The sequence below is a fragment of the Podarcis bocagei genome (assembly GCF_964188305.1).
Source record: "Podarcis bocagei genome assembly, chromosome: 18".
Taxonomy (NCBI): Eukaryota; Metazoa; Chordata; class Lepidosauria; order Squamata; family Lacertidae; genus Podarcis; species Podarcis bocagei.
Genome location: NC_138144.1, coordinates 3972632 through 3985623, shown reverse-complemented (window position 1 = coordinate 3985623; position 12992 = coordinate 3972632). Strand labels below are relative to the sequence as shown.

Sequence of the window (12992 nt, the reverse complement as noted above, 5' to 3'; positions counted from 1 at the left end):
CGAAGAAGTAAGTTATAAGAAAATAAGGGTTTGAAATTATACTTGTTTCTTTTTTCTGTTTGTGTTTGTATGTATTGTTGTGTCTGTTTGTATAATTTGTGAAACTTTAATAAATATTATAAAAAATAAAATTAAAAAAAATCATCCATTCTTCCTGATACTCCTCCTCCTCCACCTGGTCGCGGACTCTTCCGGTTAGGTCGGCCGAAAAATCCATCATCTTCATCTGCCATCCGGGGTCGTTTTGTTGACCAACCATTTCCTCTTCAAGAAAGTAGAGCTCGCCAGCCCAGGAGCAGTCTACCTGCAAATCCCAGCAGCAAAGTTTCAGGGTTAGCTTCCTTTTTAAGAGGAAGGAAGACCCCTTCTGCGCTGCGAACACGCCAATGTCTCCCCTTTTCTGTCTCCCTACAGGAAAATGGTTTATCAGCACAGGGAAAGATAATCTCCTCAATGCCTGGCGAACGCCTTACGGTGCAAGCATATTCCAGGTATAGTGGGGGCTTGAGCTATCCATGGGGTTCAGGGTGTGGGGTATAGCTGTCAACCGTCCCTTATTTGGCGGGAAACTCCCTTATCCCAGCGTCGTGTCCCGCTGCTGTCCCTTATTGACCCTTAAATTTCCCGGTTTTCAAAGGAAGCAGCTCCTCTCCCTCCCTCCCTGCCAACCAGGGAGGAGGGAGGCTCCAGCTGTGTTGCTTGGCTGCGTTGCTCACCCAATAAAGAGTCTAAGAACGACTGGGGGGTGGAGCTTGCATGCCTTGTGCCAATCAAATCGGCAGCGTTGCCTGGGGACTCGCCTTTGCTCAGCGCTTCCCAGCGGAGAGGTGACGGTGGTTTTCCTTGCTGCATCCCCTTTGCCGGGTTGCTGCGCTGGGGGAACCACCGCTTGAGGCTTCGTTTGGCTGCTGGCTGGGCTTTCTGCCTTTGGCTCGGAGGGGCTCAGAAGTTGAACATACCTGTGCTTGGAAAATCCCTTATTTTGGCTGCTGACCCCTTATTTTCCAGGCTGCTGGCCCCTTATTTTCAAATCTGTAAGTTGATAGCTATGGTGTGGGGAGATCCTGATTTCTATATTACATTTATACCCCAACTGCCTTCTCTTGTTTTATCCTCATAACAACCCTTTGGGGTAGGCTAGTCCGAGAGGCGGCCTCAAGTGAGCTTCGATGCTCAAGGTGGGATTCGAACCCAGGACCTCTCAGAGAGTCCCTTAACACGGCGGGGGTGGGGGGCGCTCCCTCTCAACCCCACCAACCACATCCTTGAGCGGTTTGCTCACACGCGGAAGGGAGTTTTCCATGCTTTTTTTAAAAAAAGTCTGAGTTTCTACAAGCTTGTTTGACCTATGTCCAGGGCCGGATATAGGTCTGATGAGGCCCTCAGCTACTGAAGGTAATGGGGCCCTTTCTATCTCCAGTTGTCTTTTGCCAACAACAAATTGTCGCTGTTTTTTTGTGTTGAATACAGTGGTACCTCAGGTTGAGCACTTAATTCGTTCCGGAGGTCCGTTCTTAACCTGAAACTGTTCTTAACCTGAAGCACCATTTTAGCTAATGGGGCCTCCCGCTGCCGCCGGAGCACGATTTCTGTTCTCATCCTGAAGCAAAGTTCTTAACCTGAAGCACTATTTCTGGGTTAGCAGAGTCTGTAACCTGAAGCATATGTAACCCGAGGTACCACTGTATATGGTCATTTATGGACCTCATAGGTATCTCAAGCCATTTGCCCATGTTGCCGTGCTACCAGTCCATGCAGAATGTAGGCACCCTATATATAGAAAGGAGCAAATCAGTGATAATTTAGGGAGCAGACGAGGCCCATAACTTACATCATAGGAGCCTACACAACACAAAACACTGTTGCTGTCTGTAGGTTTTATTTTATTTGTCTTTTATCTCATATTTTGGAAATGTACATCCAGTGGTTTTTTCCCCGTTTAATTTTTTTGGGGACCCCCAATAGAGTGAGGCTTTAAGCTATAGCTTGTTTAGCTTATACAGTGGTACCTCGGGTTACATACGCTTCAGGTTACAGACTCCGCTAACCTAGAAATATTACCTCGGGTTAAGAACTTTGCTTCAGGATGAGAACAGAAATCGTGCTCCGGCGGCGCAGCAGCAGCAGGAGGCCCCATTAGCTAAAGTGGTGCATCAGGTTAAGAACAGTTTCAGGTTAAGAATGGATCTCTGGAACGAATTAAGTACTTAACCCGAGGTACCACTGTGTAGCTTATACGTAAATCCGGCACTGGTAAGGTCTGTCTGTAGGAGGCACAAGGCTGCCCCCTGTTGGAAACGCAACGCCGGGTCAAAAACGGCCCAATCGAGGCAGGCCGCTCGCGTTTCCGAACCGCAAAATTAAGAATTCTCCCTTTCCTTTCCTTCGGCAGTCCAAAGAGTCGTCTTCGGTACTGAGCTGCGATATCTCGGCCAACGACAAATTCATCGTGACGGGATCGGGAGACAAGAAGGCCACCGTTTATGAACTGGTGTACTGAGAAGGAAGGAAGGAAGGAAGGAAGGAAGGAAGGAAGGAAGGAAGGAAGGAAGGAAGGAAGGAAGGAAGGAAGGAAGGGGCTTGGCTGTCCTTGTAATTTTCTTTTGGGGGGGGACTCCCTCCCCCAGCCGGAGCCTCTAGCTCCCACCTCCCTCTGACAGCCATGAACTTGATGGACGGAGACTTGGCCAGGAAATCCTATCCGGCGATTTTCCCTTTTGACGTCGCTTGCCGCCTCATGAGGGCTAGGAACCTCCCTTTTTTAAACTGAAAGCAGCGGCGAACGTTTTCAGGAAGCTGCGCTGGAATCAGGGGTCCCCAAGCAGTTTTGCTCACCTAGAGGGGTCTCCCTGCCACCCCCCCCCATGAACAAAGGAGATTCTCCCCTTCCCCACACTTTGATTGACAAGCAAGAGAGACCAACCGCTGCCCTTCTCTACGTCTCCTGCCAGCCCCTTCTGACCACACGGACGTTTGAAAGCACCGCCGACTTTCCCCTCTGCTGTGTGCTAAAGAAATCGGCCGTCTTAAATCGCCCCCTAATTAAACGTGTTGGAAAACGGCGGCTGGATCTGTGGGTCCACGTGGGGTGGGTAAGGGGGAGAAGCAATCACAGAATGGATTATCAGTGTCGGGGGGACCCCCAGAGCTCATCCAGCTCCACTCCTTGCACACCGCTAAATAAATCCCCGACACAATCGGCTGCGGAAGCAGAAGCCATCGTTCATTAACTGGAAGGGCTGGCTCAAAAGTCGCAGAAAGCATAGCTGTCAACTGTCCCTTATTTGGCGGGAAAGTCCCTTATCCCAGCGCCGTGTCCCGCTGCTGTCCCTTATTGATGATGTCCCTTAAATTTCCCGGGTTTCAAAGGAAGCAGCTCCTCTCCCTCCCTCCCTGCCGGCCAGGGAGGAGGGAGGCTCCAGCTGTGTTGCTTGGCTGTGTTGCTCACCCAATAAGGAGCCTAAGAATGACTGGGGGGTGGAGTTTGCATGCCTTGTGCCGATCAAATCGGCCCCGTCGCCTGGGGACTCGCCTTTGCTCAGCGCTTCCCAGCGGAGAGGTGACGGTGGTTTCCCTTGCTGCGTCCCCTTTGCCGGGTTGCTGCGCTGTGGGAACCACCGCTTGAGGCTTCGTTTGGCTGCTGGCTGGGCTTTCTGCCTTTGGCTCAGAGGGGCTCAGAAGTCGAACATACCTGTGCTGGGAAAATCCCTTATTTTGGCTGCTGATTCCTTATTTTCGAGGCTGCTGGTCCCTTATGTTCAAATCTAAGTTGACAGCTATGGCAGAGAGATGGAGAAGTTTTGGGGTCTAGGAAAGTGAGGGGTCCCGTTTGGCCTGCGGCGCCCTTTTCCCGAAACCCCACCCAGTTCCTTCAAACTTCACCAGAGTTTCTGCGCTACGGTTCCCAGAATCCCCTGTGAGAAAGGACTGACTAACCCCTTCGAGTATCGCAGCACCCTGAGCAAAGTACATGTCCCAGGGATCTTTTGGATGGGGGGAGGGCTGGCTGTTCAATATAAAATAGGAAAAAACACAAGTAAAGGGCCTTCTCCCCCCATAAAAACTTGCTGTAGGTAAGGAGGGGGGAACAGGCATTGAACAGCTCACCTGGGTCAGCCGACCAGTCCTTGCTCTGCTGTTGAATTGCAGTGTGACGACATCATTGCATTTCCATTTATATAGGCAGATAATGAGGTTTTTTGAGTTTGTCTCCACCATCCAATTTGTTTATTCAATGATGACAATTAAGTATCAGTGGAATTTTCTGGTTTTGTGCACACCTGAGGGATCTCCCCCTCCTTCTCAATCTCTATATAAAAGCTCCCCCCCTTACTAATAGGCTAGAAAAGAAACAGGAGCAATTGTAAAATCTCAGCACACAATTCCTACAAAATTGTACAGTTGGGACCCCAAGAGTCATCTAGACGAACCCCACTGCCATGCAGATTTTTTTTTAAAAAAATGTGGTTTGCTTTGTGCAGTTTTCTGGGTTTGGGAAAATCTGAGGGGTGAAAAGGAGGTGGGAGGGAGGGAAAATATATGCCTCCATTCTGCACTGGGCAGTTATGAGCCCAGGCAAAAAAAGAAACATTCAAGTGTTGGGGAAGTAGCAGGTCTACAAAGAGAAGTATCGCACTGAATAATCTGCAACCCTGTGTGGAGTGGTTTGGAGCCCCATTTTCCCCCAAATTTATTGGGTTGTCCCCGTAGTCATACCTCAGGTTACAGACACTTCAGATTGCGGTTTTTTTTGGGTTACGGACTGCCAAAACCCGGAAGTACTGGAACAGGTTACTTCCAGGTTTCGGCGTTCGTGCATGCGCAGAAGCACTAAATCGTGCTTTGCACATGCGCAGAAGCGCTGAATTGCAACCTGCATGTACGCAGATGTGCCGCTGCGGGTTGCGAATGTGCATCCCGCACGGATCACGTTCGCAACCCTAGCGTCCACTGTATCGTGTAAGCCTGAATTTACAAAGCGAAGCATCAAGATTGGTGGTGTTTGAGAGTAACGCTATGCGAATTTGTGGAAATTATACAGGGACAGAAATGGCTGCGGGCACAGTGAACTCTGGCGTGGGCAAGCCCTTTGTCGACTGTCCTTCGGGGTTTCGAGCGGACGCCTTTCCCTTCCCTACGTGGAATGTCGGAGATTTGAATCCGAGTCCTTCCACGTGCTCTCTGGCACAGACCACGAGAGCTGGGACCACAAGGGACGTGGGTGGCACTGTGGGTTAAACCACAGAATCTAGGACTTGCCGATCAGAAGGTCAGCAGTTCGAATCCCCGCAATGACGGGGTGAGCTCCCGTTGCTCGGTCCCTGCTCCTGCCAACCTAGCAGTTCGAAAGCACGTCAAAGTGCAAGTAGATAAATAGGTACCACTCCAGAGGGAAGGTAAACGGTGTTTCCGTGCGCTGCTCTGGTTCGCCAGAAGCGGCTTTGTCCTGCTGGCCACATGACCCGGAAGCTGTACGCCGGCTCCCTCGGCCAGTAAAGCGAGATGAGCGCCGCAACCCCAGAGTCGGCCACGACAGGACCTAATGGTCAGGGGTCCCTTTACCTTTACCTTACCTTCCACGTGCTCTCTGGCACAGACCACGAGAGCCGAGTCCACAAGGTGCCTCGACCGATTTGGGCAATCTCGCCTTGAAGGGGAATGCAGTAAAATCCATTCTCATGTCCACAGGGTGCTAGAAGCACTCATCCGTAGGGGTGGGGGGGAAGTAGAGGGCCGGAGGGCCGCAAATCTCTCTTGTCTGGCCCTTGGGGGCTGTTCCCCAGGCCAAACGCCCCAGCCATGTTCCTTGAATGTCTTTGCCCGTCTGGAAAAGAAGCTTGAACCACAATATACCGTATTTTTCGCTCTATAAGACGCACCAGACCACAAGATGCACCTAGTTTTTGGAGGAGGAAAAGAAGAAAAAAAAATTCTGAATCTCAGAAGCCAGAACAGCAAGAGGGATCGCTGCGCAGCGAAAGCAGCAATCCCTCTTGCTGTTCTGGCTTCTGGGATAGCTGCGCAGCCTGCATTCGCTCCATAAGACGCACACACATTGCCCCTTACTTTTTAGGAGGGGGAAAGTGAGTCTTCTAGAGCAAAAAATACGGTATGTTCTCTTGCTTGCGTGGGAAGATGGCATTTCTTGACAGCGCAGAGAATTCTGATATTAAAGGTAAGTCGCAACCCATCGTTTGGAAAACTACCTTCAGACCTGTCCTACTCTCCCTGGAAGCTCCCCAAGGAAGGAAGGAAGGAGACAGAAAAGACGAAAGAAAGACAGAGAGAGAGAGAGAGGAGGAGGACAAGTAAGAAAGAGACGACAGACAGGCAGAGAGAAAATCTCCCAAACAAAAGGAACAGAGGCCGAGTTGTGCCACAAAACAACCCATCCCGTTTTTATTTTAAAGATTCTAAAAAAAAAGAAGGATCAAAACACACAAGAAACAGTTCCGAGTTGTTTAAGATTTGAACACACAATTAAGGAGAGAGAGAGTTGCGGGGGAAAGAGGCAACCCTACTCCCTCTTGACCCCACCGGAAAAAAATAAAAATAAAAAAATCAGATTGGGGAGAATTAAAAGCAGCAGCAGTCCTATTTCTGAAATCCTCTTTCCCCTTTCCCAAACGCAGGCACAAACAGAAACCCTCATCCACGAAAGGAACGTGCTTAGCAGGAGAAAGGAGGTCCAACTTTGCTCTCCAGGCTAAGCTTAAGTGTATTCTTTGGCTGGGGGGTGGGGAAACACTGTGGGGGTCATCCGCCCCTTTCTCTTTCAGCGAGGAGGCCGGCTTGTCCTCAATATATCACTTCGTAGACGGACGCCTTCTTGTCTCCGGAACCGGTGACGATGAACTGGTCGTCGGTGGAAACGTCGCAGCTGAGGACCGACGAAGATTCCTTGGACTGAAAGTGTGGGGTTTTTTTTAAAAAAAAAAGGAGGGGAAGAGAAAGGGTTAATAATAATAATAATAATAATAATAATAATAATAATAATAATAATAATAATTTTATTATTTATACCCTGCCTATCTGGCTGGGCTTCCCCAGCCACTCTGGGCGGCTTCCAAAAAAATATTAAAATACTGTAATACATCAAACATTAAAAGCTTCCCTAAACAGGGCTGCCTTCAGACGTCTTCTACAAGTTTGGTAGTTGTTGTTCTCTTTGACATCTGACGGGAGGGCGTTCCACAGGGCGGGCGCCACCACCGAGAAGGCCCTCTGCCTGGTTCCCTGTAACTTGGCTTCTCACAGTGAGGGAACCGCCAGAAGGCCCTCGGAGCTGGACCTCAGTGTCCGGGCAGAACGATGGAGGTGGAGACGCTCCTTCAGGGATACTGGACCGAGGCCATTTAGGGCTTTCAAGGTCAGCACCAGCACTTTGAATTGTGCTCGGAAACGTCCTGGGAGCCAGTGTAGGTCTTTCAAGACCGGTGTTATATGGTCTCGGCGGCTGCTCCCAGTCACCAGTCTGGCTGCTGGTGTTGAAAGGAGGCCAGGTTTGGTTTTCACGAGAGCAGGAGGTCACCGTTCTCGCCCCGAACCTCAGGAAACAAAACTTTAAAACTAAAACCCTCCAATAAATGCTAGGGAAAAAATGGAAGCAAAAAAGTTGGAAGGAACCCAAAGGTCATCCATCCCAACCCCTCTGCAATGCAGGAATCTCAGCTAAAGCATCGACTGAACTTCTGCCTAATAGCCTCCAAGGAAGGAGAGAGTCCATCCCCCGATGGAGTCTGTTTCCCCCCCCGGTGAAAATTTATTCCTAATGTTTAGTTGGAACCATCACTGGAAGCCCTGGGTTCGAGTCCTGCCCTCTGAAGCAGAAGAAAACAAATTTTCTCCATCCGCCCCGCAACAGCCCTGGAGATGTTTGAAGGCGGCTCTCATTATCTCCTCTATCTCCCAGGCTAAACATACCTAGCTCCTTCAACCGTTCCTCATCAGGGTCAGTTTCTGGACCCTTGACCATCTAGAACAGGGGTCAGCAAACTTTTTTGGCAGGGGGCCGGTCCACTGTCCCTTAGACCTTGTGGGGGGCCGGGTTATATTTTGAAGGAAAAAATGAACGGATTCCTATGCCCCACAAATAACCCAGAGACGCATTTTAAATCAAAGGACACATTCTACTCATGCAAAAACACGCTGATTCCCGGACCGTCCGTGGGCCGGATTGAGAAGGCGATTGGGCCGGATCCGGCCCCCGGGCCTTAGTTTGCCTACCCCTGTCTAGAAAAATCAACAACTCTCCAGACAACTTATTTGATTGGAGAAAGGGATGTGCGTTCGGAAGCTAGACGAATTACCACCAATTCTTACGGATAAATGAATTGTTGGTCCACAGCCACTCTGCATAGGTCTCCTCTCTCACCCATCAGCGGCCTGACCCTGGCTCTCTCTTACCTGGAATATGCTGGCCCCGTAGGGTGTCCTCCAGGCATTCAATAAGTTGTCCTTCCCGGTGCTTACGAACCATTTCCCTGTAAAGGGGGGAGAAACAGGCTGTTTGCCGCCTCTCAATAAAGAGAATAATCTCATCCGACCATAGCTGTCAACTTACAGATTTGAAAATAAGGGACCAGCAGCCTCGAAAATAAGGGATCAGCAGCCAAAATAAGGGATTCTCCAAGCATGGGTATGTTCAACTTCTGAGCCCCTCCGAGCCAAAGGCAGAAAGCCCAGCCAGCAGCCAAACGGAGCCTCAAGCGGTGGTTCCCACAGTGCAGCAAACCGGCAAAGGGGACGCAGCAAGGAAAACCACCATCACCTCTCCGCTGGGAAGCGCTGAGCAAAGGCGATTTGATTGGCACAAGGCATGCAAGCTCCACCCCCCCCATCGTTCTTAGACTCCTTATTGGGTGAGCAACGCAGCCAAGCAACACAGCTGGAGCCTCCCTCCTCCCTGGCCGGCAGGGAGGGAGGGAGAGGAGCTGCTTCCTTTGAAACCCGGGAAATTGAAGGGACATCATCAATAAGGGACAGCAGCGGGACACGGCGCTGGGATAAGGGACTGTCCCGCCAAATAAGGGACGGTTGACAGCTATGGCTGGAAAGGGCTCTATCCTGCAGAAGCACCCGTTGGTCTGTCTACTCTTTACCTCCTCCCCCGATTTAAAAGCTGCAGTTGGCAATTTGAGCTGTTCATAGTACAAAATATGTCTCTTGTGTGGTTTTATTGCCTGAACTGCACCAAGACCCTGTGATGAAGGGCAGTACATAAATCAACAATAATAATAATTTTAGCAGAAACTCCAGGCTTACCGCAGGAGGCGAACTTGAGGGAGAGGACGCAGCTCTCGTGGAGGTGGAGTTGGTACTTTTCGGGCTTCGAGACGTGAAGGATTTCGACGTGGCTACTTTCCATCCCGACCGCCAACCACTCCCCTGTGGGGCAGTAACCCAGGGAAAATATCTGGAAGGGCAAGAGTGGGGGGGATAGACGGGAGACAGTGGCGGCTGAGCCATTAGGGAGAATGGAGCAGTGCAAAACCTACCGTATTTTTCGCTCTATTGGACGCACCGGACCATAGAAGGGGGAGAATAGGAAAAAAAATAAATCTTGTTCTCCCCCTCAAAAACAAGGTGCGTTCAAGAGCAGGCCGGGGAACAGTGGCTGCTTTCCCCCACCGCCAGCCTCAAAGATCCCTGAAGCCTTTGGAGCGCAGCTTTGCACAGCCATCCCGAAGCTGGAACAGCGAGACGGAGGGCTGCGCAGCGCCCCGTCTCGCTGTTCCAGCTTCGGGGACAGCAGGCTGATATCCGCAAGCCTGTGGAGCCTGGCGGGAACTCCAGGCTTCAGCGAAAGCCTGCCTTCGCTCCCTAGGACGCACACACTTCCCCCCCTTCATTTTTGGAGGGGGAAAAGTGCGTCCTATAGAGCGAAAAATACGGTACTTCCAGCCTGACTTCTCACTTCAACCTGTCAGGAAGTGGCTCTGCCTGCCATTGGCTTTAGCGCCACCTACTGGTCAGCTCCCTACCTCCCACCCAATTGGGCCTTCAGTGAGCACTGATGGGGTCAGCGGGAAGAGAACTGAGAGCAGGGCATGCGCCAGGGTTGTGGCCGAGCGGTGGCCACAGTCCCGTGGGTTTCGCAAGCCTCTCCCTTAATTTCAGCCCCCACCAAGTTTCTAGTACTCATTTCTAGTTGCAATGCGGATGGAGGCGATATGGTGTAATTATTTCGGTTGCCGAAAACAGTGATTTCTCTCACACATGCACCCAAGTTTCTAATCCTCATTATTATTGACCTGCTGAAATCTCCGAGAAACCAGAGGGCGAGTGGATGGAAAGAAGATTGCCAGGAATTTGGGGATGGATTTTTTTGGGGGGAGACTGTAGCGCCCCTCTCTGCGCCTCACATTTCTGAATTCTTGTTTTTAAGATAAAGAAAACACGGCAGAAAAATCCCCCGGGGATTTAGACCTTCCCATGCCAAAAAGTATTGGGTTATTTTTATTTTGAAAACAAGAAAAAGAGGCTTTTAAAAAAATAAATAAATGATGGGATATGTATAAAGTTATGCCAGTGCCAATAGAAGAAAGCTTTTTCTCGCTTGTTCATAAATTTAGAAATTCGTAAGAGATTCAGGGAAGTCCTTGTTCACACAAGGACTCGTTAACATATGGAACTCACCGCCACAAGAAAGCGATAGACACTAACACAGATGTCTTTTTCAAGAGGGTTCTGGGAGATTGCGTCTATCATTGGCTGCCCAGAGGTCACGCCCACTTCAACCAGGTGAGTCTCCTCCCCCTTCTGCCCCCTCCTTTGCCCCCCTCCCCATGCCTGTGAGGTGAAGTCGTGCTGTTGAAGCTGGCGCCCTTCTCGGAGGTCCCAGCACCGCACGGTGTTGTCCAGGCCTCCCGTCCAAAGCTTGGTGCCGTCATTCGAGATGTCAATGCAACTGGCGCCGTCCGTGTGACCCTGGAACTGCCTGGAAAGGAAGAGATAAAAGGAGAGTCACCCAATATTCCAGGAATGACAGATTAGACACGTTGGAATAAGCGATCCGCTGGGTCTCGCACAGTGCTGGTGCTTTGAAGCCCCAGTAGACAGCTGAACTTCGGGCCTTCAAAGCACCAGGTGCTATTTTCTGTTGGTTTTTTAAAAATAATATTTATTATTTTTCCAAAAACTTAAACACTAAAAAGACAATGCAATACAATACATTCAACTAACAAAACAAAACAAAAACAATAAAATAAATCAAACCATTTCATTATCCCATTTTCATTCACTTATTTCCACGACCTCCTCACACCTCCCTTTTTGTATTCCACTTCTATTAATTAATTCAGCAATTCCTTTCCATCTTCCTCTGTTTTCTATCCTATAATTATCTAAACTCATTCTAACCTTATATATTCCTTTAATGCTCTATTAATCTATCTGTACTTAATTCCTTATAACATTTCTACTAAAGCCATATAACTTCATTCCAACATTTTTCTAACATTCATTAATTTTACAGTATTTCTGTAGATAGTCTTTAATTTTTTTCCAATCTTCTTCCACCGACTCTTCTCCCTGGTCTCGGATTCTGCCAGTCATTTCCGCCAGTTCCATTTTCTGAAAGCACTCAGAACCATAGCTGTCTACTTTTCCCTTATCTTGCAAGGAATCCTATTTGGAATGAGGGAATTTCCCTTAGAAAAAGGGAAACGTTGACAGATATGCTCAGATCCCCTGACTGGCAAATGAGGGTGAAAGAGGAGAGCGCAAAATATGGTCTGAAGCTCAATATCAAAAAAACTAAATCGTGGCCACTGGTCCCATCACCTTCTGGCAAATAGAAGGGGAAGAAATGGAGGCAGTGAGAGATTTTAATTTCTTGGGCTCCATGATCACTGCAGATGGTGACAGCAGCCATGAAATTAAAAGACGCCTGCTTCTTGGGAGAAAAGCAATGACAAAGCTAGACAGCATCTTAAAAAGCAGAGACATCTCCTTGCCGACAAAGGTCCGTATAGTTAAAGCTATGGTTTTCCCAGTAGTGATGTATGGAAGTGAGAGCTGGACCATCAAGAAGGCTGATCGCCGAAGAATGGATGCTTTTGAATTCTGGTGCTGGAGGAGACTCTTGAGAGTCCCATGGACTGCAAGAAGATCAAACCTCTCCATTCGGAAGGAAATCAGCCCTGAGAGCTCACTGGAAGGACAGATCGTGAAGCTGAGGCTCCAAGACTTTGGCCACCTCATGAGAAGAGAAGACTCCCTGGAAAAGACCCTGATGCTGGGGAAGATGGAGGGCACAAGGAGAAGGGGACGACAGAGGACGAGGTGGTGGGACAGTGTTCTCAAAGCTGCTAACATGAGTTTGACCAAACTGCGGGAGGCGGTGGAAGACAGGAGTGCCTGGCGTGCTCTGGTCCAGGGGGTCACGAAGAGGCGGACACGACTAAACGACTAAACAACAATACTTAGGGGTCATCACAGAAGGGTGACATTTTTGCTGGCAAAAAGGCCTTTTTTCTGAAACCGGTGTCCCACTAAAGCAGTAATTTCCAAAGTTGGTTGTTTAGTGTCCGGATAGAACGATGGGGGTGGAGACGCTCCTTCAGGTATACTGGGCCATTTAGGGCTTTCAAGGTCAGCACCAACACTTTGAATTGTGCTCCAAAATGTACTGGGAGCCAATATAGGTCTTTCAAGACCGGTGCTATGTGGTCTCCCAGTCCCCAGTCTACCTGTCACATTCTGGATTAGTTGCAGTTTCCGGGTCACCTTCCAAGGCAGCCCCACGTAGAGCGCATTGCAGTAGTCCAAGCGGGAGATAACCAGAGCATGCACCACTCTGGCCAGACAGTCCATGGGCAGATAGGGTCTCAACCTGCGTACCAGATGGAGCTGGTAAACAGCTGCCCTGGACACAGAACTGACCTGCGCCTCCATGGACAGCTGTAAGTCCAAAATGACTCCCAGGCTGCGCACCTGGTCCTTCAGGGGCACAGTTACCCCATTCAGGACCAGGGAGTCCTCCACACCTG

At 49.6% G+C, this 12992-nt stretch overlaps 2 protein-coding genes across 7 annotated transcripts in view; one reads left to right on the top strand and one right to left on the bottom strand.

Annotated features, from left to right (window-relative positions):
- TLE2 (TLE family member 2, transcriptional corepressor) overlaps positions 1-3062 on the top strand; it is a 45506-nt gene extending 42444 nt beyond the window's left edge. For all 5 annotated transcript variants that reach the window (XM_081177731.1, XM_081177730.1, XM_081177728.1 and 2 more), the window contains 2 exons: positions 415-491; positions 2393-3062. In XM_081177731.1, coding sequence (XP_081033857.1) covers positions 415-445 — 31 coding nt within the window. In that variant the 3' untranslated portion in view covers positions 446-491; positions 2393-3062. The remainder of the gene's footprint in view (positions 1-414; positions 492-2392) is intronic.
- A 3309-nt stretch (positions 3063-6371) lies between these two features.
- LOC308577492 (transducin-like enhancer protein 1) overlaps positions 6372-12992 on the bottom strand; it is a 41990-nt gene continuing 35369 nt past the window's right edge. For both annotated transcript variants that reach the window (XM_081177717.1, XM_081177718.1), the window contains exons 18-21: positions 10792-10939; positions 9265-9415; positions 8407-8483; positions 6372-6906 (exon numbers count right to left, since the gene is read on the bottom strand). In XM_081177717.1, coding sequence (XP_081033843.1) covers positions 6799-6906; positions 8407-8483; positions 9265-9415; positions 10792-10939 — 484 coding nt within the window. In that variant the 3' untranslated portion in view covers positions 6372-6798. The remainder of the gene's footprint in view (positions 6907-8406; positions 8484-9264; positions 9416-10791; positions 10940-12992) is intronic.